A 26902-nucleotide genomic window follows, 5' to 3' on the forward strand; every position below is an offset into this window, starting at 1 on the left:
TATTTTTGCTGCAGAGACCAACATGCCTATGTAGAACTATTGAAAAAACTTACTTCACTGCATTGCTTTCAGTGGGATGCACATTTAAATCAATAGTCAAGTGCATCTGGTCACACATAAATGCCCATTTTAAGTGTGACTAGAGCAGGATTAGAGTATGTAGACTGATACAACTATTAATCTATGCTGTACAAAAGGAGTGCTGTACACAAGAAATGGAGTGGAAATTAATCCATAAACTTTCAGAACATTAAACCATAATTCAAAAAATAGATGAGGGCAGGGTTTGAACAGTTTCTGGAACTCATACTTTTCTGCCTCCATCTGTTTATTGTCATGGCATGGGTTTATGTACACTGTTCCATCTGTTTATGTACATTGTTATATTTAACCTGGGGGGAAATATCTCAAGTAAAAAGATCTGGCTGGAATTTTGACGTGTATTTGTTCACCAGCGTCCAAAACGTGCATTAAAGTCATCCATTACACCAGCTCACATCACTGGCTAGGAGCTCTCACAGCTAGATCAAGTTAGAACAAACAATGTCCTATTTTCAATTCAAGGCTTTATCAACAGTTCAGTCACAAAGTGTAAGGTGCAAAGCTTATTCATATTTGCAGGTTATTGGAAGTGCTTGACACAGTTGGCAGGAATGAGGAACATGGAGGGATGTCGCCAGAACCACCTGTCACAACCTAAGCAGAAAGAGTTCTCAAATCTTCCTCGATAATACTTTTCCAGAAGTTCACAGCCTCCAGACACCACCCACTAAACCCTTACATATTTCCTTGCTCACATTATTATTTCCTCAAAGGGGACTTTATCCAGCCCCTTGATCACGTTGGTTTCCCCTTTCTACACCTTTTCCAGTCTACAAAATCCTTTGTTGTTTTTGCTGCAACACAGCTACACCTCTGAATATTTGTAAAAAGGAAACACCTTAGTGCTGTGCTAAAACTAAATTCAGGCCCAGTCTGCAGGTTTACAGAACAAAAGGATGAAAAATAAAGTTCTAAATCAGCTGTGTAAATGTGCTGATTGATATTAAAAGATTAATGGAGCTAAGGAAAAAACTAAAAATAATAAAAATGAAGGATCCCTGTCCCATGGAACCTTCCCTGTGAGGAGAAAGAGAAATAGTGACATAATGGCCAGAGAGTTATGGGCAAAACCAGAGATGAGCATGACCATGAATGGCTAAAAAGAAGAGAGATGAATGAAATGATCATCAAATGCTGGAAGGAGATGCCTTTTCTACAACTGTGCTATCAGATGGCACAGAGCTTTTTTGAAAGACAGCAAACAGATATTGCATTGTTTGTACACTGGGTGAAAGAGAACAGCCTCCTCAGCATCAGGATTTTTTTTTTTTCTTTTTCTTTTTACAAACTGCATGACAGCAATCCACCACAAGATAAATAGGAGAGAGCATTTGTTCAGGCTAATTTCCAGATTGTATCCTTCTGAACTTCCATTCCATACCTGGGCGTGCCAGACGGATTAAAGATATGTAAACATCATGGCAATCTCTTTCTTGAGGCATGATGAACTGGATGTTCTGAAAATTCTTGCAGCGAATCAGCAAAGGACAACCAGTTGCTGCTGTAGCCTGCTTTTCAATAGAAGAGATTTGACTGTGAAGAACCTGAAAAGGAGAAACAACTTTTTTTACTGTGCGCGCGCGCTCTCTCTCTCTCTCTGTGTGTGTGTGTTAAGACACCTTGAACTCTGCCAAGGAAAAGTGGGGTGCAAATGTTTTAAATAAATAAATAAATAATGTTTTAAATAACCAAACAGCAACAAAACACTTGCAACTTTAAAAGAATACAACACAGCCCACTTTGACCATGTGCATTAATGCATGCAATGTTCCAATGTGAAAGAGGGAGCAAGGCATTGGACAATACGCTGTTGTGAAGCAGAAGAAAGACAGAGTCTTGAACCAGTACATATGAGCTCTACATCAGCGTTGTGGTGAACTCCCCATAACGAAGAGCTGAAACTTACACAGTACATTCCACTTCCAGTCTGAAGCTGCCTGTTGACCAGGTAGGGCTGGAAAAGTCCCCTGTCTGAAACCCTGCACAGTCGCTGTCGGTCTGTAGAGTGGAGGCAGCCAACATGGTGCCCCCAAATGCTTCTGGACCATAACTTCCCCAAGACCCAGCCAGCATGGCGAATGGTCAGGGATGATGGGAGTCATGGTTCAGCAACATCTAAGTGGGCATAACATTAGCTACCCCTGGTGTAGACAATACCAAACTAGATGGACTCAGTGTAAGGCAGATTCCCATGTTCCTAGATTTTGAGCTTTTTCTGGTACATTTGCTGCCATCGCAACAAACTCAATGGTCTGGCTGTTCCTTATGCATACCCATTATGTTCTATGCATACATATAATCCAGTCTTGACTTAAAAGTCTGTGTACATTGCACACAGACTTTTAAAAATCAATGGAGAGGACAAATTAGCGAACTTTACGGGATGCATTCACAGATATATCCACTCCCTTTTAATTTGTTCGGCATACATTTGTAGGGCATTTTGCAGTTATAAAAATAAAACCAGAGTTGTAGAAATTACTTTCATAGGATTCACAGAGCTGTAATATAGAAATTGCCATACCCACGTCTCTTTACGGGCGTCTGACTCATTTTCTACAAAGATCACATGAGTGGCTGTTAGATACAGCGTCCCTAATGCAGCCCTTTTGGAAGATATTCCATCAATCAAGCGGACATTTTCCACCTAAAAGAGAGAGAGAGCATAACCAAGCAGTTCAATACATCCAATAAAATTAAAAAATAAAAAATTCTATAAAATTCTATGAAACTGGTTTTATGTTGAAAGAAACCATTTATGTTAAACATGCCAATCTTTTCCCACTGTTTAAAAGTAGCAAGATGAAAGAGACTAGAAGACATAGAACAGATTATTAATTTTACATCCCAAATTTACTTTTCGTTTATGTATTTTATTTGTTATTTGCTTATGTGGTTTACATTAAACAATATGCAAATTAAAAATACCATCCAACATTAAAAACAAACTGACATAAAATGTATCAAACTATATATAAAACCAGTTGTGGCAAGATTTATTTATTAATACAGAGTCAAAGATACAAACTAGAAAGAACATAATCAAAGTAAAGTCAGTAGCTTTCAAACAAATATAAGTAATATAATTACATGCTAAAATTGGGTGATAAAATTACATGTCTGTATACAATGGATGACATTCAACTATGTTTTACTCATAGTAGATCCACTGAAATTAATGTACCTAATTTAGTCATGTTTATGATTTCCAGAGGGTCTACTCCAAATAAAATACCACCCATTGTTCATAATCATTTAGTCATACTCAGTGCTTTTTTTTCTTTAAAAAAATGTTTGGGGTAATCTCATTTTCCTACTCATATTGAAATACTGCCTCTCAATGAGGTCAAACTTAGATTTACAAAATGTTTAGGAGTATGCATACCCCTGTGTACCCCCAGAAAAAAAGCACTGGTCATACTTAATTTTTGACTAACAGGAATGAGTGGCTGCAACCTTTTGTACTTTGCAAAATAAAATTTGTGAAAATCTCAATAAAACTATCAATAACAACTTTTGTTTTCCTTTTTAAATAAGTATACTAAAGATGAGTTAAAGTCATATTTGCTCCATACACATATCAGGATTTCTGAAACAGAAAAGGGGTAAAATACTTATACACAAATTCCACCTCAACCACATCACATGAGACAAAGCAGCTAAGAAATTTAACAATTATTCATAACCTAGCTACAAAGACATCTAAAGGATTATCATGTTTTTAAGAGCCTATTCAGAGCTCAAGGTAGGTGGGGATTTGAAAAAGCTAAAATTAACTTCTGCCAAGCTAACCAAATAGATCTATGGAGTGTTTCTGTATGCTCTGTGGTTTCATTTGAGCTAAATTCTCATGCCTTTATGACAGCTCATCCTTGCCCTTTTCTCTACTGAAAATCTACTTTGGTAACAAATGAGTTAAGAGTGGAACTCCAGGACGTGACCCAGTTTTGGGGTTTTTTATAGTATAATGATTCACTGACTTCTTGGCTAGTTCTTATGAGACCTACGTCTTGGCTAGTTCTTCAGTGACCTATGTCAAGAGCTGGCTGCAGAAAGCAGAAAGCTAAACCACTTTGAAGACACAGATTTTCTAGCAAGCTCTGGCCTCTGGGAACTATTTTTGTGCATCTCACATCATTCCCAGTGGAGAAACAAACTGTGCGATGTCAGCTCAAAATTCACCCTTAAGGCAGCTTAGTGCCAGATCATCAAAGTACTTTAGGCCAATAGGAGCACTGAAAAGAACAAAGTTTGCTCTGCAGTGTACATTCAATAGTGACTTAGCTGGAGACACAAACTGCACTAACTAGGAGACTAAAGGTAAAGGGACCCCTGACCGTTAGGTCCAGTCGCGGACAACTCTGGAGTTGTGGCACTCATCTTGCTTTACTGGCCGAGGGAGCCAGCGTACAGCTTCCGGGTCATATGGCCAGCATGACTAAGCCGCTTCTGACAAACCAGAGCAGCACACGGAAACGCCGTTTACCTTCCTGCCGGAGCGGTACCTATTTATCTACTTGCACTTCGTACTTTCGAACTGCTAGGTTGGCAGGAGCAGGGACCGAGCAACGGGAGCTCACTCAGTCACGGGGATTCGAACCGCCGACCTTGTGATTGGCAAACCCTAGGCTCTATGGTTTAACCCACAGCACCACCTGCGTCCCCAGACTAGGAGTCTAGTTAGCGTTAAATGAAAAAAATTTTCAGTTATATATTTGCACATCCCCACAATTTTTTACTAAATATACATTTTTTATAAATTAAGGGGAGACAATTTTCAGTTCAAAAAAGAAATCTAACCAATCATTTTCAGAATGGAAGTCCCTAATCCAACAGCACATTAGAATCAAAATAGTCACAAAACATTCAAGAGAGAATGCTTTTCAGGAGTGACCAGCAGCTAGGGGACGTGCCATGGAACTTGCTTCTCTACAGAACCACTGCTACCACATACTGGGTATAGCGGAGCAAGGTGATGAAAAAAGGCGGGGCAGGCATACCAGCATAGCCAATCCAGTGCTCCCACAGTAACAATCTCGCTGCCACCTTTCCCAGTAGTCAATGCTGCCCCTCCTCTCCTGTATCTTACTGATTAATTAACTAAATCTTTAGTTATAGATGATGCTCAATGGTTAGGAACTGTGCAGAAACAGCTACTGAAACTGTGAAGGTTTGAAGTTTAAGTCACGTTTATTTACTGTAGGATTAATGTGACTTAAGCGTCAAACCTTCAAAGTATTATCTCTGATTGTCAGAGGAGAGATGTGGACATGTGGTAGTTCACAGATTCTGGAAGCCCCTCTTTGAAGAATGTAGTGAAATTTTGGAGTAATAATCTGTGAACTGCAATTGGCTTTAATTTCTGGTTTTAGAAATGCGCAATACAAGGAAGTGGTGGCTTTCTGTGGGGTCAGGGCACCAAACAAGTGGGCAAAAATGGAAGAAAAGGTCTTTCATTAAATGATTCGTAAGGATATGTGAGGCAAACCACTTTTACTGAAAGGTGGACTTGATATGGGGTAAAATACCAGCAAAGCTATACATTTTTAAATTGTTTTCATTTTAAGCAAGACTTTATACCACATGAGATGCCAACATTTGGGTTGTGTCGTCTGCCTTGGATCCAACTTCTACATTATTTGTAAGCCATCTTGTTACCACATGATTGTGCGCTCAGAATTTGAGGTGTAGGACGGGTCAGCATGTCTTGAGGGTCCCAATGGGGAGGCTCTCAGGCCAGAGGTTCCCCGTCCCTATTGCAGAGGTATCAGAGATCGTGGTGCCAAGTCCCTTGAGTGATCGCCTACGCACACAAATTGCAACTGACTGAAGTATTTATTAAAAGCCATGTCTGTCCATCATGATATATTTTCCTCCATGACCTTGGTTGCTGTAGGCTAAAAGGAGCAAAGAGGGCTTTAAGCAGAACACAGTCAAGGGATTTATGGTGTCTATGGCAACCCCTTACATGATATATATAAAGTGGATCCAAATTCAGCACAACACTTTTTAGAGAAAAGGGAAAGAAGGCAAAATATAGAAGTTAGAGGGAATGCAAAATTGCAAACAGATGTAAGGCACTTTCAGAGGATAAATTTAAAATCTGACCTTCTGAACAAGGCTGTTGGGAGGTCATTCAAGAAAAGGGATGTTGTATTTGGGAAAGGGATAGGCAAATTCTCAAGTTAGGCTAGCCGCAAAGCTCTTTCTAGATATGCTGAATGCACGTTGAATGCCTGTGAAGGTTTTATGGCTACAGTCAAATTGCATTGGGTGTTCCAAGACATCACGTGTCCCTAAGTATATTTTATACTTGTTGAATGAACCTTGATTGTGGATCTAGTTTTTTAAAGGCATGGAGAATGCAATAACTTGTTTTGTTTTGTTACTGTGACAAGAGACTGCCAGTCATACAGCCAGTCATACAGCGGTTGCAAGGCAGGACAACAGCAATCTGGATAACCTTGCTTACAGTCAGCCAACCTTGTTTGGAAAATAGGATTATACAATTGAGGATTCACACATCTGATTAAAACAAGCACAAAACTAGCGACTTAGACTTGTGTCTTCTCCAAGTGAGAACAATGCAGATTCCTGATTAAATTCTACTCTAGGAGACTGATAAGGAAGAAAAAACATTAGCGCTGAGCCAGAGGGGGCGTCGGAAAAGCATAGCTGAGAGACGGTTGGGTGTCCAAGAGGAATAGTCATGCTGTCTTTTTCCTTAGATGACCTCAAGCTCGCATCACTAGTCTAACAGCAGGAAGTTATGAGACGGAATAGATGGATGATGAGAATCTTCTAGCCCCAAGTGCTAATAAGTAGGACAAAGAGCACTCTATAAACAAGGTCAGCCAGATCGCACCACAAATTATCTTTCTCTCCACTTGTAGAACTGAAACACAGGAAACCAGAATCTGCCATTTAGAAAGGTTTCTGAGCTCTGAGGTGCAGACAAGGGGTTGCTTCCACACTGTCACTGTTTTCAGGAGGGATTCTATCACCTATCAGCAAGTTTAGGTTATGCAATTAAAGACGATTCAGCACTCTTGTGCAACAAACGTGCTTCACCAGACACCTCCCCCCTCCAAATCAGACTTTTTGCAATAAGGAAAGTGATGGGGATATGCACTGGAAAGTGTGTGATAACAATTGATTGAAATCCCTGTGCTTTTAAGGATGAACAGTTTAGGAACACACTCAGGAAACTGCCTCCTATCAAGTGAAACCATGTATCCTTCTAGCTAATTAGACGTCATCTGTACCATATACTGAAAGCAGTATTACACCACTTTAAAGAGCCATGGCTGTATTTCATTAAGGGTCCCAATAACTTTTAGAATATCTCTATTCCTGTCACAGAGTTACAATTCCCACAGTTCTATAGGAGGAGAGATTGATTGTTAAATCACTCAGAAAACTGTAGCTCTGTGTGGGGAATAGGAGTCTCCTCTCCACCTCTCCACACCCTTAACAAACTACAATTTGCCATGAATTTGGGGAAGCCATGACTATTTAAAGTGGCAAAATGCCTAAAATCACAGAATCAAAGAATTGTAGAGTTCAAAGGGACCACAAGGGTCATCTAGTCCAATCCCCTGCAATGCAGGAACTCCCCCCCCCCAACACTGGACTCAAACCCACAACCCTGAGATTAAGAGTCTCATGCTCTACCAACTGGGCTATCCCTTCTTTAAATGTATGGGATCCTAGTTTCATCTACAGACACACAGCCAGCGCATCTCCAGGGTTTCAGTGAAATTCCCAGGAACCCTACCTAAATGTCAGGGATTCATCCTGGGACCTTTATAATGCAAAGCATGTACTGTACCACTGAGCTACAATCCTTGTGCAAGGATGCAACAATGCTCACACACAGAGAGACATAAGTAGCCAGCTGTTTGTTTTAAAATAAATACATGAGAACGTTATACCGATTAATGAACTTGTCAAGACACGACACTCGGACATCCCTTTGGAAAGAAAATAAAATATTTGTGTCATGTCTAACTTTTACATAAGGAAACTGACACCAGAATTATATCAACATCTCCATATAGCCATGGATTAGTTTACTGTATTTTCACATCACAAAACCGGCCTGGAACTGGCACAACAGAAGAGCATATTGATTTAGTTTCCCAACATGAATCAACAATATAGTGAAGAATAACTTGTTGGTTTGATAGTCAGAGGACAAAGTTCAATTATTTTAATTTTTTTAAACTGAAGTGGCAACTACAAACCTTCCTGACCCTTGACAGCTATAATGCATGGTACGTGAGGCTACCCTTGAAGGCAGTTGCAATTTGTGCAGAATGAAGCTGTCAGAATTCAGAGTAGCTCAGTAATCCGAAATCTTCCTACACTGCCCATGTACTAACTGGCCCTTCTCATTGGCCCTGGTGTTAAAGGAAACTCACTGTGTGGTATTAGATAGGGCTTTCTCTGTGATGGCATCTCACTTCTGGCACTCCCCTTTAATAAATGACTAGTGCTACACCATTCACTTTTAGGCACCAGTTAAATAGATATTAGCGTTTTGTAGGGAGTTGACCTTATGTGGAGAGTAAGAGCTGTTCGACAGTGGAATTTGCTGCCAAGGAGTGTGGTGGAGTCTCCTTCTTTGGAGGTCTTTAAGCAGAGGCTTGACAACCATATGTCAGGAGTGCTCTGATGGTGTTTCCTGCTTGGCAGGGGGTTGGACTCGATGGCCCTTGTGGTCTATTCCAACTCTATGATTCTATGATTCTATGAAATCAGTCTCTTCTATGTGTGCCATATTGTGCTATTATATATTATTATCTGCTGTTTTATGAGTTGCATGTAAATTTTATTATTACATTTTTAGGGGGGGGTTGTTCAATCCTGCCCTGGGATCATTAATTGATGAAGGCTGTGCTAGATAGTCAATGAATGAATGTTGCAGCTTGAGCAACATATTGTAAAGCGTGTCTACAAAAAATGTAATGTGTGAAGCATCTCTCACAGGATGCTTTACTGTGTACATAAATCCAAGATCTAACATTCTTCATGTAATATTGTTCCCAGCAAAGTTATGCTCATAAACATGCCCATGTCAGCTCTACACATTACATGCTTCATAGTAGCCTGATGAGCTTTGAAGGGAACTTCAGAGTCAGTCCCAAATTCATATTGCACTAAGTAGCCCATGAAGACCCACAGGCTGAGCTAATCTCAGCCCATTCAAGTGGGAAATGTAAAGAAAAGAAAAAAGAACATCGAAGGCCTGAATATTTGTGATACAAATGTCATTTCCCCCAGAAATAACCCAAATACTTTCAACAAAACAGAAAAAGGACTTAGTAACATGGAAAAACTAGAACTTGAGGACAACTTGGACCACCCAGAATGCTGCATTAAACAAACAGATACAACATCCAATGAATGCCTGGTGCTATTATTACAACACAGACGCTAGGGATTCATTTGGCATGTTCAGTGGAAATTAACTTAAACTGCTCTGCTGCCAATATATAGCTACAATGATATAAATGGAAGGAACAACACACTTTATGTGCCTGGAAAAAAATTGTGATCTAAGTGCAGTGTCTTCTTCATATCTTTGGTATCAATCTGATCTTTAGCACCATTGGTTCCCCGCCCTTTAAGTTAGCACAAAGCATTTTCAAATCAGGTGGGGATCTGGTTTCGTCCCCCATCCCCTTTGGCTGCCATTTATGGTGAAGCCTGTTAACAGAAGATTATTTCACTCAGTAGATATTTCAGTTTTTATCAGCTTCCCAGAGGATGTTCTTTCTAAACCACACTAATGGCTCATAATCATTTACAATCAATACTTGTTTCTTACAAGTAAAGTTGCTGGACCAGGGAAAGGCTGTAGCTCAGTGGTAGAACACATGCCTTGAATGCAGAGGGTCGCAGGTTCAAGTCTCAGCATCTCTAGATAGGGCTGAGAAGGACCTCTTTATTAAACTTTGGAGAACTGCTTGTAGTCATAAGAGACAATATTGCACTTAATGGACCCATTCCGTATTGGACTACTCCCTATTTTCCAACGTCCTATCCTATGTTTTTTGGAGAGCTGATCTACAACATCAACAACATGAAGCAGTAGAAAAGGAGGCTAAGGCATTATTTATTATTTCCCTCTCTCTCTCTCTCTCTCTCTCTCTCTCACACACACACACACACACACACAGTAAATAACATATGTGGGGGAACCTGATCTAGATTTGATCTATAGCATGGTGTGGGAGCTTTAACCCTTTGGTCCACAATGGTCCTGATCCAGGTCAGTAATCTTTCATGGTTGCCACTGGCAACACAGACATCTGGGCAAAATGTGTTTTAGACTTCTTGTCCCTGTTGCAAGCATCCTGTTGCAGCACTGCTTCCTTGGGTACCAGAGGGAAAATGCTTCAGAAATCATGCCTGTCAGCCAACCAACCAGTGAAAGAAGTAAGTGACGTGATTCAAAAAATAAGGAATGGGGCCTGTTACTTGGATGCATTGCAGCAATGTTTCACAAATATGCGGATGACGCCTAACTCTATTTCTCTGTAACAACCGGGGCAGGTGTGGTGCACCTGGAGTGGTGTTTGCATTTGTATTTGTATTTGTGTTTGCATTTGTATTTGTATTTGCATGCAGTGGCGGCTGGATGAGGATTAATAAACTGAAATTGAATCCGGCACGATAAAGGCCTTGTGGGTTAGTGACTCTCGGGTCCAGGAATTAGGTCCTCCCTCTGAAGGAGCAGTTACATAGCCTGAGGCTGTTCCTGGATTCATAGTAGTCACTGGAATTTTTGGCAAGAAAGAATAAAGGGGAAGATGACATGAGTGGGACTATTGCCAAGCTTTTCTAAACAAACCTCAGGAGCTAGAAACTTGATTTCTTAAATGAAAGTCGAGGGACTTTGGTTGACAAAATAAACAGAAAACAGAAAATTGTGTGCTTGCCCAACCAGCCCACACCTGCCAGCACACACAACCCTGTCTAAAATGACTATATCAATTCTGTTTCCCCTTCATAATCACTTTGAAAAAAGAAAAGAACAAAATCCTCCATATTCTGAGTGCTCTCAAGACTGTGTCGACTAGATATACACATAATTCTTATTGTTTCTCAGAAGTATTGGAATAAATGCGATAAATGAAACCTTTTTGTTTAAGATACAAAAAGGAGTAAAACTACAGGATCAGTGTTTTGGGTTTTTTAAAGCAGGATCAAATATCCCATTTCCTGTCTGGGAGTCAGAGGCCTAGTGATGTAAGACCAAAGAACAAGAAGCCATTATTTTGAGTCGATGGCTAATAATATACCATCAGCATTTGCAAAACAGCCCTTCAGCGCCATAGATCATTCCACATCCATTCAGCCAAAAGGAATTCATTTAACTTCAGCATTTGTGTGTGCTGCAATCCTATTTTTCACCTGCCTGGAGAAGATCAATACGGTAGGGTCTCTTCCACCACCACCACCACCCCTGTCAGCAGCCACAGCCAGGCAGAGGCCTCCAGTTAAATTTCATAAAAGTGAAAAAAGCAGAATGAAAAGGGAGGGGGGTTGAAAGGGGAAGACACCTTCCCCCTGCTTTCAGGGATGGTTGCTGCATTATGGACGAGTTAAAAAAAGCAATTATATTCTAGACAAACTGGTGAATATTCTGAGCCTAATACAAGGTCTGCTTTAAACAGCCAATGGCATTAAAAATTATGAAAAGCCAGGAAAGGATGAAAGAGGTTTTTTAAAAAGATAAATAAATCACTTTTTTTTGTTTTATGGGAGGTGTGTGTGTGTAAATGCACCCCAGCCTCGCCCACCCAAGGGAGAAATAAAGGGCGCTTTCAAGGATGCAAAAGGCGAGCATCCATCTCTCTCTCTCTCTTCCCGGTACTCACCTTGGGCATTCGGATGTGCTCCATGGCGACAGGATCCCCGGGGTTTCTCTCTCACACAACACGCCTCGCAACAGCCGAGGGGGTCACGGGGCCCTATGAAGACTTAAGCGTCGTCACCTCAACACAGAGGAATCCTGGGAGGGGAGAAGGGATGGCTGGAAAGCGGTTCCCAGAGAAGGTGCCTCTGTTTCCGATGCCGCCAGGTCAGCGCTTGGCTCCGCCTCCTGCAGCGGCTGCCATGCCACTCGTTTCGGCTTCCGAGGCGCACAGGAGCCCGAGGCTTCCCGGCTGGAGGGAGGCCACCAGGCCCTAGAGGCTGCCGGGTTCCCGTTGGCCCCCATCTCCAACCAAAGCACAAGCGCCTCCCGTCAGGTGCTGCCCTCGTTGTTCTCGGAAGGCCGTGAAGGAAAGGCCTCCGTTTGGTGAAACGTTTCCCCACAACTCATTGTGGCCTGTTTCTGCTTCAGAAACGCGAGCGGCTGTATCTTCTTCTTCTTCTTCTTTATTATTATTAATTATTATTATTATTATTATTTTGATAAAGTAATAATGATAAATAAATAAATAATGCGGCGCCTCAACCTCCTCCACGAAATCCTTCCATCGTAACTACCCAACCTGCCAAAAATTTCAACGCCTTTTTTGCCATGGTTTGACCCCTTTCCGTTTTGACAAATCTTGCAAATACATTTGGTCGTTTGACAATTGTCAATTTCAAAATCTGAAAAACTAATTAAAAAAAAAAAGTATTCTACAAATACTTTCCATGTTTCCTTAAAATCACCTCTCCCGCATATTCCTCATCTTAATAGCATGTCAATTTATAATCAGTAGCTATATCCCACACCTCTTTATACCATTCTTCCATTTTATGTTTGGCGACTACATCTTAAATCTGCTCTCTCTCGAAGGAAGAGCTTCACCTGTTAAGTTGCAGACTGCCAAACAGTTGTGAAAACGTGGCACCAAAACCCAGGCCATGAGCGTAACCAGGATTTTTGTTTGGAGGGAGGGCAGAACCTCAGGTTTTTATTGATTTTTGCTGATGTTTTTTCTGCCCCCATAACCCAGGCTGGAGCAAAAGTTAAGAATCCTGCTGCTTTTAGGGTGACCAAATGCAAAAGGGGCAGCTTTTCTCTTGCCTGCATGTTAACAAGCTGCCCCTGTGAAAACCACCTCCTCTTCTGTGTTACCGATAGTCGTTACAAGTAAATTCCTAAGATTGCTGTCTATGTGTTATTTCAGATCTCTCAAAGCGCAACTGCAGGTGTCTGAAGTGTACAAAGGGAAAAGAATGGTGCGTATGTGTTAAAGTTCGCTACATGCAGCAGTTTCAATATGTCTCAGTATCTCATGTTGTTTCTATGTAATGAACTAGTCAGGGTTTTTTTCTGCAGGGGGTAGGGTAATCTAAAGGCACGAAAACAATACAGAAAACATTTCCTCTGTCATTGGAAGTAGTGCTCTTTCGTTTGCGATTTCACTACAGTTAACAATAATCAGTGCGAACATGACTATCAATATAGCTGGTTGATAACATGACATTTTCAGTTCTCATAGTTCCGCAGTTCAACACATTTTTTATGTTTTTCAGTTAGTTCAAATAAAAAACTTTTCAGCAGAATCCCCTTTGATTTAAATGGAAGCACAATTAATCTAGCTGCATTTTTAATAAAAAGCCATGGCAATTCTAAGAACTGCAGCTACATAGGATTGTTGACATAGCAGTTTCTGCCTATGAAGCAAGGATTTCTTGCAACCACAAAGTGGTTTATTCTAACACTAGAATTTATACTTTGGTGGTATTAGTATGAAACTACATACTGTAGCTAATCCCCCCTCAAAACCCAAAGATTCCATTTTGTTTATGGTTTATCCCTTTAAATCCTAATCTACAAGTGTAACCAAACTATAAGCACATGGAGCTGAATTTGCTTTCACTCTTCCATAAAACATAACTTTAATCTGCAGAGTCAATCAACAGTTCAAAACGGTGTCTGAGACTACTTCATGTTTTAAGACATTCCCCAAAATTACTAACTTTTAAGAAATTGTTTGTTAGTGCTCCAAATGAGATTTTTCTATATTATGAATTATATTTACACTCTTGTCTCCCTCTCCTCCCTCTGGTGCTTTCCTGTTGTTGTCCTTAGATTGTAATGGTAAGCTCCTTGGAGACAGGGAGCTTGCATATGGAACTTTAAGTCACACTGCTGGCAGTGAATAAATATTAACAACAACAATTTAATCCTTTAGTATTTCACCCTGATTCTCCTGGAAAACGTATGACTTCATAAAAAAGCAAGCTAATGAAAAGTTGCCCTTTTAATTATTTCCAAACCTTATAACTGCTGAGTAATTGTTGCACAAATTGCAACGTGACAGTGCTGAACGCATGACACTTGTTTAATAGTAAAAGGAGTTAACTGGCTTTCAGTTCAACATGACTACTGGCCTGGCTCCCCCCCCCCCCCAATATCCCTCAGAGCTGCCAAGTGTTCCAGAGGACTAAAAGGCAACATGCCAGAGCTCTGCAGGGGAAGTGTGCAAGAGGACAAGTGCAGGACACAAACGTCTAGGTACAAAGCATTCATCCTGACTGCTCTGCTACCAGAAATTGCGGCTTTCCAGATGTTGTTGGACTAACTCCTATAATCGCGTACCATTGGCTATGTTGAGGAGAGCTGATGGTAGCTGGAAACCAACAGCATCTGGAAGGCCACAGGTTTCCTAACCCATATTTTAAGACCTAAACATCTGGAAGCCATGGTACTTGAGGCCTCTCATATTTGCCTGCCCAACAATTCAGATCTTCTTTAGAAACCCTGCTCAGGGTGCCCACAAATAATGTGCCACTGTCAACCCGTAATACTTCGGATTTAAATTGGTTCTAATGTTTATGTCTTTTTTTAATCTAATTGTTGTTTGCCAGTTAGTGGCTCAGTGAGTAGAGCACGAGACTCTTAATCTCAGGGTTGTTGGTTCAAGCCCTAGAATGCAAAAGATTCCTGAATTCCAGTTCTGTAATTCTATGAAAGAGACCCTTGGATCCCAAGGGATGAAGAGTAGTCTAGAAATACGATCAGTCAGTTGATCAAAATAAATAAGTGACAATATCGAGCAGCAGCATCTTAGTTGTGAAGTTTCAGCTTTAGAACTCTCTTTTCAGTTAAGCAGGCCCACATCCTCACTACACTTAGGTGTCCTTTTAAACTCTCTCTAGCATTTAATGAAAATTGATTTTGCTGTTGTTGCAGATTGAGGCTGCGGTTCTAAACACATTTAGTAGGGAATAATGAGCCCCACTGAACACAGCAGGACTCACTTCTGAATAAACACAGATGTATCTAGCAAGCATTGTCCCACACTTTCCAGTGCACTTTCCTTATTGGAAGGAGTCTGAGCTTTTGGGGGAAGCAGTTACAAATCAGCTTTAAAGAGTTACAAATCAGCTTTAATTGTGCAGCCTTAATTTGCCAATATGGGATTGACTCCCACTCGAAAATAGTGACAGTCTGGGATCCCTCTTTGACTGAAAGGCAAACTTGAACTATTTTAATAAATAATGGATAATTACACAACTGAGACTTAATCTGTCCTTTGAAGGAGCCCTGGGGATTGGTTCTATGAGGAGGTCTAAGGATTTCTGACAAAATTCTCAGAGGTTCTAACCAAACTGAACTTTTTCAAGATACTTCTTGGGAAGCTATGGCAGTTCCACCAATGCAAAAATAATATGGAGCAGTAGTCAATTAAGTTTTACTCAAAGTAGATCCATTGAAATTAATGGGCCTAACTTTGTCATGTTCATTAACTTCAGGAGGCCTTTGCTGAGTAAAACTTAGTTGAATACTAACCATAGATTTTTAGAGTAGGCATTCTTTAAGATGAAGGCCATAAGGTGGATCTAAGATTTATTTATATGTTTATCCTGCCCTTTCTTTAAGGCAACATAGATGGTTTCCTCACACACACACATTTTGTCCACAACAGCCCTGTAATGTGGCTGAAAGGTAGCGACTAGCCTAAGAGTCAAATGACTGATATGCTTGCTTTATTGGATCTGTTTCCAGGCTTGAGCTGAGCAGCTTCCAAGAAATGTGACTTTGTAGATCACGTTTCTTTGATGTTTCTTCGTCATGGTGCACTTGACTTGAGTACAAAAACTTTTCCCCTAGTTGGGTCTATCTATAAGTGGCACATGATACGTTGATCCCAAGGTAAGGTGTTTTTTTTCTTTTTCATTTAATGTAGGTCAGTTTTTCTCAAAACGTGCAACCTTTAACTCTGCTACACGGTGTTTAGTTTAACATTTAACACACACTTTCAGAATTATTCATTGCTGTTTTCACCATGGTTAAAAGAAAAAGAAAGTGAAATGAAGGAAACCAGTTGACACAGAAATGGAAAACTGTTCCTATCTCTGTGACAGAAAATTGTCATGATGTTTGGCTAAATTAATCATATTGTTGCATTTGACAAGATTCCAGAGCAAATGGGAATTTTATGGCAATCATTGATTCTTAATTGTTTGTGCTAGGTGTATGTGTATGCTTTAGCAAATTACTCTGTAGTTGTATTCTGCGGTATTTTATTATACTGGAATAATAATTATTTCTGACGTATTTTAGATGATTGTTTTAATGATTGATTGCCACCCTGTGCTCTAGAAGAAAGAATGGGGTAAAAAGAGCCTTCCCAACTTTAAATATGATTGGCAAAGTGCTAGAGAGTGAGAACTATTTCTCAGTATTTATCTACAGTGGTGCCCCGCAAGACGAATGCCTCGCAAGACGAAAAACTCGCTAGACGAAAGGGTTTTTCAGTTTTGCGTTGCTTCGCTAGACGAATTTCCCTATGGGCTTGCTTTGCAAGACGAAAAACATCGCAAGACGAAAAGACTCGCGGAACGAATTATTTTCGTCTTGCGAGGCACCACTGTACTTTCTTATTGCATTTATAGCCCACCTTTTTCCGCAAGGAGCTCAAGGTGGTGTACATTGTTCTTGCCCTCCTCATTTAATTCCCACAACAGCGCTGTGAGGTGGATAATAATAATAATAATAATAATAATAATAATAATATACCCTGCCCATGGAGGCAGTGACTGGTCCAGGGTCACCCAGTGAGCTTCATGACTGCGTGATTGGAAGCCCAGGCTTCCAAGTCCTAGTCCAAAACTCTAACCACTATGCCACACTGGTATTAAAGAAGTTAATTGACTACCACTTAGTTTCTTGGCCCAATTTACAGTGTTGTTTTTGACCAATAAAGACTTAGGCATCTCATGACCCCAGTACCTCAAGGACTGCTTCTTACCATATGAACTGAAGCGGACCCTGCAATCAAACCTTTCTTCATGTGCCTTATCCCCAGGAATCCCAGTGAGCAGCAACACAAAAACAGGCCTTTTCAGTGGTAGCTCCCCATTTGTGGAATGCTCTCCCTGGGAAGGCTTACCTGGCACCATTGTTTGATATCTTCAGGCACCTGATGTAAGCAGATTGAAATGCTACATTAAAAAAACATGTTGTTTAGGGTTGCCATATTTCAAACAGTGAAAATTGGGACAGAAAAGTTTTTTGGAAAAGTTTTTGAGCTTTTTTTAGTTTTGCCAAAAGTTGTTACTGTTTTTGATTTAAACCTTTTGATTAAATACTATTTTGATGAAACGGCACTGCCAACATGGGCTGCCAAATTTTTCCAGACATTTGACCGATTTCCGCTCAGACACTGCTGCCAAATTCTGTATTCAGGATGTATGGCGACCCATTGTTAATAGTGGGTTATAGAAATTAATAAATGCTAGGATTTTGGTTATTTGTAGTATGAAGGGAGAATGCAAGCTGCAGAGGAATTCCTGGGCTGGCTTATGCCAACCAGCCTGGCTGGCTGGGGGAAGAGCAGACCTGTTAGTTGTTGTTGTTGTTGTTGTTTAGTCATGTCCGACTCTTCCTGACCCCATGGACCAGAGCACACCAGGCATTCCTGTCTTCCACTGCCTCCCACAGTTTGATCAAACTCATGTTAGTAGCTTCAAGAACAGGCCTGTTGACAGCAGACTTGTTAGCATTACAAAAAGGTCTTGATGAGCCACAGAAGGATCCTTTGGCCAGGGGAGTCAGAAGTCACAAAGGTTGCTGTGGTAACTATGTTTGAGGGGACAGGAAAAGGGGAGTGTTGTAGCAGGGGCTTCTGGGCAAAAGGAGGAAGAAGTAAGGTTGAGATCCATCTTGTCAGGGAAGGAGAAAAGGTTGCCTGCAATGCTGTGGGCCATGCTGTAAGATCTGGACTCCCTCCATGCAGACTGAAGGTTTAAATAGGTGAAGAAACAATATTTCTTAAAGCATGACCGTCTCTGCCATGTCTTCTATTATCCAAAGGGATACAGACCCTGTATGTGTGCCTGTTACCCCTCACGCTCTTGCCACTGCTTGGCAGAGAGAGGGGCAGGCACTGGGCTTTTGTAACAGTATTATGAACAGGACATTTAAAAATGAAATAAAATTACTTCAGTGGCAGGATTCCTAAATAAACTGAATTATTTTAGAAACCCCTGGGGGGAAGAGGTAAAATCAGGCCCCACATGTCACATTTTTGGAATTAAAATTGACTGTCATTGTAAGAGGGTTAGAATAATTCTTGGCTGACCCCAGCAAGCCTTGTGATTCTCCTAGACGGTTTGGGACTGCTTATCTTGGCATCACCCACTGGTGTTAAGAGCGCCATTCTAACTTCTTAAAAGTTCTGTCAGCCACATCTACTCAAATGGGCTGATGAAGGAGTGTTAATCTTCTAAATACAGAGAAGCACTTGAGATTTCCAAGAATACAGCTGATTAATCAAAGATCATAGGCAAAAGAGAGAACCTTACACAGAACAAGTGAGAAAATTTCAATCTTTATTCCCCAAAATACTCCACTTCTTCAGCCGAGAAGAGTTGAAGATGGATGGGGGGGAAATCAGATCATTCCCTGCATGTATGAATGCAGAGATACAATTCATTTTCCTTTAATGTTAACCAAAATTTTATAGATATGGTGGGAAGGAGACAGCTACTGAAATTAGGATAGTTTGATCTAGGTTCAAAGCTCACTCCCAACATAGATTTGCTGAGCAGCAATGCCTCACAGCATCATGGCTTTGCTATGAAGGAAAATGAAGTGCTGAAAAATACATGTCAAACCAAAGGTGTTAGCAAATACTTTTTCTAATTTAGAGCACTGTTATGCAGCTTAGACAATCCACATCCCTTCAGAAATGCAGAGCCCTTTATGTCCTATAGTTTGACTAATTAGATGTTTCAAACTTATGTTTTATCTTCTTCCGTACCAGTCTTGATGTGCAATTTCATCAGTGAAAAGTGGTATCAAGAGTACTTGGCAGAATAAATTTTAAAATGGTGGATTGTAACTCATCTGCACTATACTCAGGGGCGTATGGGGGGGTGGCGGCGTAGGGGGCGGGCCGCCACTGACTATACCTTCCAAACAGTATCTTACCACTTTAAACAGCCATGGCTCCCGCCAAGGAATCCTGGGAACTATAGTTTGCCAAGGATGCTGAGAGTTGTTGGGGGATCCCCTATTCCAGTCACAGAATTACAGTTCCCAAAATGAATGAATGCATGAATGAAATTAATCTAACTTTGTGAGTTAGAGGTCATAATCCTGGGATTTTGGGGGATGTGACAGGTTATGTGGAGTAGCCCGCAGCTCAGAACCATAATCTCCCCTATTCTGTTGGACTCAGTTGCTAAAGCAGGTTGGGCCCCTTTAATGGACAAGGTTGCTCCCATGGAAGGCAGAGCTAGACCTGTACCAACTATTTAAGGCTCAGTCTGCCGTTGACCTCTCCCAAAACAACATTCAAGCTCTGCTCTTCTTGAGTTGCTAAGCTGATCACTGCCTGGAGCTGTCCAGGGTGCCAAGCCTCACCTCAGACCTTTATCTCATCTTGCTCTCTTTGTCCAAACCTGAAGTTTCACCTTGGGTCAGAAACTGTAGCGCCAAGGCCATTGCTTGAGACAGATCCCTGCTTGAGCAGTCGGGTATCAGAGCATGCACAGAGTTCCTTGCAGAAGAAAGGCTCTGAGAGAAACCATATTGCAGTTCGTAATTGGATGTTTCCAAGAAGACAACACTGACAGTGAGGTTTCACATATTTGTGGGAAACTAAGACATTTACGTGTGTGTGTGTGTATTGCCCAAGAGATGTATGTTTCCACATACGTAGGCATGTGGAAGTATCACATGTATACAACACTCCCAAGAGTTATTTCCCCCAGTATCACTCAGAAGTAAAGAGGGCAACACAAAGCAAGAATTAGTTATGAGTTAAAATTATACAAGCATGCACTCTGAGGTTTCCTATTTTTATCCTGACTCTGTATGAAGGGTTTTCCCATGTACTTTTAATGAAACATTGTGACATGACACATTTCTTCCCCTGTGATGTGCTGTTTGGCCTGCCAACTTCCATGACAGAAAAGATTAGTGAGAATGCTGTGGAATTTATTTATTTTTAACTTTGCCTGAACATTCTTGCTGGTTTATAATTGGAAGCGGGGGAAAACCCTTTCTTCTAAGAGTTGAAACTCAGGAAGTATGTGCAATTGAACAATGATAATACTTCCTCCATAAGCAAGACCTGAGCACAATAGGAAGCTATCTTATTCTGAGACAGACCATTGGGCCCATCTTCCTCAGCATTGTCTACACCAGGTTTCCCAAACTTGGGGTCTCCAGCTGTTTTTGGACTACAACGCACATCATCCTTAGCTGGCAGGACAAGTGGTCAAGGATGATGGGAACTGTAGTCCAAAAACAGCTGGAGACTCAAGTCTGGGAGAAACCCTGGCAAAAGTTCTTCAGGATTTCAGGCAAAAGTCTCTCTCAGCCCTATCTGGAGATGTCAGGGACTCAAGCTGGGACCTTCTGTGTGAAAACCAGGTGCTCTGCCAATGAGCTACAGTCCTTCTAGATAGCAATGGCAGTATCCTGCTCATGTTTCTCTGCAACTGGCAACCAGAGGCATAACACCTCCACTATTGACGTCAGGACACAGACTTCAAAACTAAATAATAATAAAAATTCCTTCCAATAGCACCTTAAAGACCAACTAAGTTAGTTCTTGGTATGAGCTTTCGTGTGCATGCACACTTCTTCAGATACACTGAAACAGAAGTTGCCAGATCCTTCTATATAGTGAGAAGGTGGGGAGGGGTGTTACTCAGAAGGGTGGTGGGAATGGGAGATAGGCAGATAGCTGAGAGAGCCTGTTGACGACTCTTAACGACTGTAATAGGTCTTACAGGAAAAGACAAGGGGTGAGAAGGTGAGAAATGGCTTAGTCATGTATTATCCCATTATACATGGGATAATACATTATACATTATCCCATTATACATGACTAAGCCATTTCTCACCTTCTCACCCCTTGTCTTTTCCAGTATGACCTATTACAGTCGTTAAGAGTCGTCAACAGGCTCATCTCAGCTATCTGCCTATCTCCTATTCCCACCACCCTTCTGAGTAATACCCCTCCCCACCTTCTCACTATATAGAAGGATCTGGCAACTTCTGTTTCAGTGTATCTGAAGAAGTGTGCATGCACACGAAAGCTCATACCAAGAACTAACTTAGTTGGTCTTTAAGGTGCTACTGGAAGGAATTTTTTTTTATTATTTTGACTATGGCAGACCAACACGGCTACCTATCTACTTCAAAACTAAAAGTAGCCTTCTTTTCTGCATGAGTTACCTCACCACAGGCAGGAAGACACATACAGTGGTACCCCGCAAGACGAACGCCTTGCGAAACGAAAAACTCGCAAAACGAAAGGTTTTTTCGTTTTCGAGTTGCCTCGCAAGACGAATTTCCCTATGGGCTTGCTTCGCAAAACGAAGCTTGCCCCGGGGACAGCGGGTCTTCTCTTTTGAAGCAAGGGGCTGCGGGGAGACAGCGATCTCCCTGCAGCCCCTTGCTGCAAAAGACGTCCGGGGGAAGCGGGGAAGAAGCGCTTCGCTTCCCGCTTCCCCCGGACCTCTTCTGAAGCAAGGGGCTGCAGGGAGATCGCTATCTCCCCCCAGCCCCTTGCTGCAAAAGACGTCCGGGGGAAGCGGGGAAGCGAAGCGCTTCTTCCCCGCTTCCCCCGGACCTCTTCTGAAGCAAGGGGCTGGGGGGAGATCGCTTCTCCCGGTGCTCCGAAGCCGGGTGGGGGGCAGGGGACACCTCCCGCCGCCGCGGGGACACCTTTTGAAGGCAGGCGGGGGGGGAGCAAAGACTTTCGCCCCCCGCCCGCCTTCAGAAGACGTCCAGGACCTCTTCTGAAGGCTGGCGGGGGGCAAAAGTCTTTGTCCCCCCTGCCTGCCTTCCCAGGGGCTTTTAAATCGCCCCGGACAGCAGAGAAGTCCTCCGCTGTCCGGGGCGATTTTAAAATGCCGCCCGCCAGCATTTTAAGATCACCCGGACAGCGGAGAAGTCCTCCGCTGTCCCGGGGTTTTTTAAAATGCTGGGGGTGGGAAGAAAAGCCCTTGTCCCCCCCCCAGCCTTCAGCCCGGACCTGGTCTGAAGGCGGTTTCCCTAGGAACGCATTAATTGATTTTCAATGCATTCCTATGGGAAACCGTGCATCGCAAAACGAAAAAACCGCAAGAGGAAGAGACTTGCGGAACGAATTAATTTCGTCTTGCGAGGCACCACTGTACATGACTTTGATCAACAGCCCTGAAAAACTATACTTAGTGTCTTGAGATGGTTGTATGAGGGTCTTCACCCTAAGCAGTTATCACAGTTTTTGAATTTTTATTGTTGTTTGAAGCTTTGCCTTCCAAACCCCGCAAAGAAGTTCCTGTGAGTCATTCCCCACAATATGTAATATTGCTCAGACCACTTCAGGTTTTCAGGATTTATCTAAAATATATTTGTTACTGAAAAGTTGGCTTCCTTGACATTTGCAACAGAAATACTGTAGATAAATCTATGTATTCCTCTCTTCAGATAGATCATTGTGATACTATTCTAGTCCCTAATAACAGCAGCAAAGTCATAAGTCAGTTCACCTGCTCAGGCAGCTTTCAGTATAATATATATGCTGTCATCTGCCCTTCTGTATTCTAAGTAGGATAGAGAAGTCGACTTTGTTTGAACTCTACTTTGTTAACTTTATTGGCTTTTTGGGACGTTGATCTAAGGGAACTGAGTGCAATCCACTTACCTGTAAAAGAGAAAAAGACAGTGTTTGGACACAATTTATACTCTCTGTATTCTATTTCTGTTACTTGCCCTGTAAAAGTTGGCCCTTAGATGTTAATTTTACTTGCAACATGAAAAATAATTATATATTGTATCTTACCTGTGTTTTTATGATCAAATTAAAACAAACTCAAAACAACAGCAGAAGCATCAGTGAAAGACCAAGGCTAAACCTAGCATGAAATATGCACATTACTCTTCCCAAGTAATTTCTCCCCCAATATGGACATCATTGTTGCTGAATTTACCATCTCTGGGATGGTACAGCTGCTGCATCATCACAAAAACTCTGGGAAAGGCAATAATTTAAACAATGGTTTTAAAGAAAAGAGGAGGGAAATACTTCTTTTGGGAGGAATAAAGAATAACAGAATGAGGCGGGGAAGGGAGGAGGAAGAGCACACTCAATTTAAGATTGGAAAAATAGCAAATGTGTCTGTTCTTTTGCTCTTCAAAATATGGCAATCTTACCTTGAGGCATGATCACAGCATGTGGCTGGCAGCTGTCACAGAAGATGGGAGAGTTGAAATCCCCCTAGCAATTCACTTCACGGCATGGACCTCATTGGTTTTGGTTATTTTGGTTGAATTATTCTGACTGCAGGATTGCAGGAGGTACGCTCTAGGAGGCTAAGGAAGGCAAGGACCCACATCCCAGGTGGGGCTCACTAGCTTGGGAAGGAGGTATGTGATTCCTCAGTTGGAGTAGGCTCAGGACAGGTCACATGCCTCATCAAGCCCAGATGCTGCAATGAACATGCAAGATATAAAAGGAAAGGTATCCTGGCCATGCTGGCCAGATTGATTATATACTGTATCTTGATAACTGATGTTGCCATTTTCCCACTGCCATTAGAAACCTTCAGCATTCAGATGACTTGCCTCGGGGATAATTCTTAAAGAACATGTTCTTCATTTTTAGTGCAGTGAGTTTCTCACTCTGACCTCCTGTTGGCTGGGATAGACCTTCGGGACTTGGCCAACTCGCTTCCTGATATTCTTAACAAATGTCAAACTTTGTTTGAAAAGAGCATTAAACTATATATTTATACACTCTTCTCTAAGGGCACCAAGGCTGCTTGGCTGATATGGGTATATTTTCCTGTGGGAATCTCTCGTTCAAATCTCAGCTTTTCTTTGCAATAGTAAAAAACCAAAAAAGCCCAACAACAACAAAACTGTCACAATCTGATCTTGCTAATCCCTCATGACTTCTCCAACACAGATGTGCTCAATTGTCAGCTGGGATAAATGTTTGACATGGACAATGACTGTCATATTAATTTCCCACCAAAGATGAAGAGGTACAAGATGGGAGAGATGGGAAGATTCTGCAAAGTTGGCCTCTGTATCTATGTGCTCTTCCATCTTTTTTTTTTTTAAGGCAAACTATCTAATATACGTACACACAGAATACTAATAACAAAACAATAACAGTAACAACAAAAATAAACAATGACAACATGGTTGAATGTAAAAAAAACTAAGTTAAGTAGAACAATGGTGGCCCATCTTTTTGGCAAGGATAACAGTTGCGGTTGGCATCCATCTGTCTTGAGAGACAATGGAGCGCACCTCTGTGGGTGAAGTCAAACTGCTGTGTTAACAGTGACAAAGTGACCTCCCTGGGGTACTAGCCTGGGCAGTGTGTATGGAAGTCCTGGGCTGCCCAAACTACAAGACCTGCCACCGCCAGGCCCAGCCTCACTGATGTGGTCCAAAGGAAAGCAGAATAATACATCTGGCACCAGTTTGGCTGCATGACTTGCTGAAAAGAGGCATACAAGATGCCATCCAACCAACTTAGGTCCCATCCCTGACCTAGGCAATCCAGGCCATATAGTGTCACAAATAGAGAGAAGTTGCAGAAAAGATGGATTCCAGTGACTCATTTAGACAAGAGACACACTCAGGTGAAAGCATGCATCTACTGATATCTAACCTCATGTTTTAGACCAGCCATCTCCAATCTGAAGACCTTCATTTGCTCCAGACTACAGCTTCCACCAGCCCTAGCCAGCACAGCTAAAATATCTGATGGGCACAAGATTGAGGGAGGCTGAACTAAACTATTGCGGGAGAGAGGGCAAATATGAGTACATCATCATCTGTTTTTCACCTATCATCACTTCTTGCTTCATCATCTCAGCCCACATTTGCCCTCTACACAGAAGCATTCATTCAGACGGCACTGCTATTTGGATCAAATGAAAAGCTCCTGCTTAAACACTGTTCTAAACCAGCAGAAAGCTAGCAGAGTTTGATTGCAGGAAGCAGATGCAGCAACAAAGCCATTGACTGAAACCCACAAATACACAAAATTATACCTTCTACCTAGATGGGTCTGTGCAGCTTCACGGGCAATGACATTGCATCGAGCTATGTTTAAAAATACCTAATTGCTCAATGTGCTACATATGTGTTGCTACAGTTTGCTCTGTCTCTGGCGACAAGATTGCCCCTTTCCTGTTACCCTACCCCCCTCATAAACCACCTTTTTTCACTCCCAGGGGTATGGTACTTTAAATTGCAAAACACACAGTCTATCACAAGCCTATCTGGAATAAACCATGCATTTCTTGTTCTCTTTCTCTGGGAAGGAGTGGTTTGTACATTTTGAACAGGAAAAAAATAAACACCTACATCAGGGTGGGCTCAGGGGAGGGATCCAAATTTCAGATACACCAACACTTGATTCTGTGGGAAAATTATTAGGGTGGCCTACAACTAAGTTTTACCGACAGCAAGCCCATTGAAATTAATAAACATAACTAAGTTACACTCATTAATTTCAGTGGGTCTACTCCAAGTAAAACTCAGTTGACTACTACCCTTGATTATCAATGGAAAATATACACATTTGTTAATTTCTTATAATTAGTTTCAATGGCTTGTGATATTTACAGTCCAGGTCTATGCATGTTTACATAGAAATAACTCCTGTTGCATGCCCAAGTCTGTGTAGACTGGAGGTAGCAGTCATAGGTGACTATTTATAAAATCTAGTGCAAACTGATTTCTCCTTCCACAGCTTGCAATCTGAAACCTGCTTACTCAGAAGTAATCCTAGTAGAAACAGCAGAACTTCTTCAAAGTGCATGGAGATAGGTTGCAGCTACAACCATTTATTTTATGTGCTTATTTGGTTTCTCGAACCGACAACATACAAGCCATAAGCAGATCTTTTCACAAATAATTTATTTCACGCTATTTGGTTTTTGTCTCTGTTCAGTTGTTTTTTTGCCACAGTATGTGTGTATATTCAGTAAAGGTTAAAGGACACACTGTCCTGGATAATAAAATCTTGTATTTATCTAGTGGGTAGCTATGATTCAATCAGTCCAGTTTAAAATTGCTCTTGTTGTCCTGCCAAATAAATTTGTAGCATGCCCCAAAGGGCATTGCCTTCTTATCCAAGAGAGATGTACTGGTTGACATTATTTTCTCCTTGCAGACATTATTGATTCCGAATAACATTTCCCTCAAGGGGTGGAGAAGTGGGCGGAGGAGGCCCAGCTAAACAGATGCAGCCTGCTGGCGTTAGACACACTTTACCCTGCAGAGGGATGTTTTCCGTGGTTATCTGCTGCGTCATTCCGGTTCTACATATCACCCTCTACTTAGGGATGTGGATAAGTGCCACAAATTAGCTTACGT

General features: G+C 41.6%; 1 protein-coding gene and 1 long non-coding RNA gene across 6 annotated transcripts in view; one reads left to right on the plus strand and one right to left on the minus strand.

Moving 5' to 3' along the window:
- Positions 1 to 12338, minus strand: part of MTMR7 (myotubularin related protein 7) — a 37637-nt gene extending 25299 nt beyond the window's left edge. The window contains exons 1-3 of the mRNA XM_082238170.1: positions 11991 to 12338; positions 2627 to 2749; positions 1484 to 1646 (exon numbers count right to left, since the gene is read on the minus strand). Coding sequence (XP_082094296.1) covers positions 1484 to 1646; positions 2627 to 2749; positions 11991 to 12014 — 310 coding nt within the window. The 5' untranslated portion in view covers positions 12015 to 12338. The remainder of the gene's footprint in view (positions 1 to 1483; positions 1647 to 2626; positions 2750 to 11990) is intronic.
- On the plus strand, positions 12225 to 26603 carry LOC309540949. Of its 5 annotated transcripts, XR_014223562.1 has the most exons (5): positions 12365 to 12471; positions 13236 to 13287; positions 16064 to 16210; positions 17271 to 17374; positions 26277 to 26603. It is a non-coding gene; the product is annotated as an uncharacterized lncRNA (long non-coding RNA). The 5 variants fall into 5 exon arrangements; XR_014223561.1 differs by lacking the exons at positions 12365 to 12471; positions 26277 to 26603 and adding an exon at positions 12225 to 12362 and having other exon boundaries at positions 17271 to 17288; XR_014223563.1 differs by lacking the exons at positions 17271 to 17374; positions 26277 to 26603 and adding an exon at positions 24168 to 24568.
- Positions 26604 to 26902: the final 299 nt, after the last annotated feature.

Source organism: Podarcis vaucheri, assembly GCF_965113315.1.
Source record: "Podarcis vaucheri genome assembly, chromosome: 9".
Lineage (NCBI taxonomy): Eukaryota > Metazoa > Chordata > Lepidosauria > Squamata > Lacertidae > Podarcis > Podarcis vaucheri.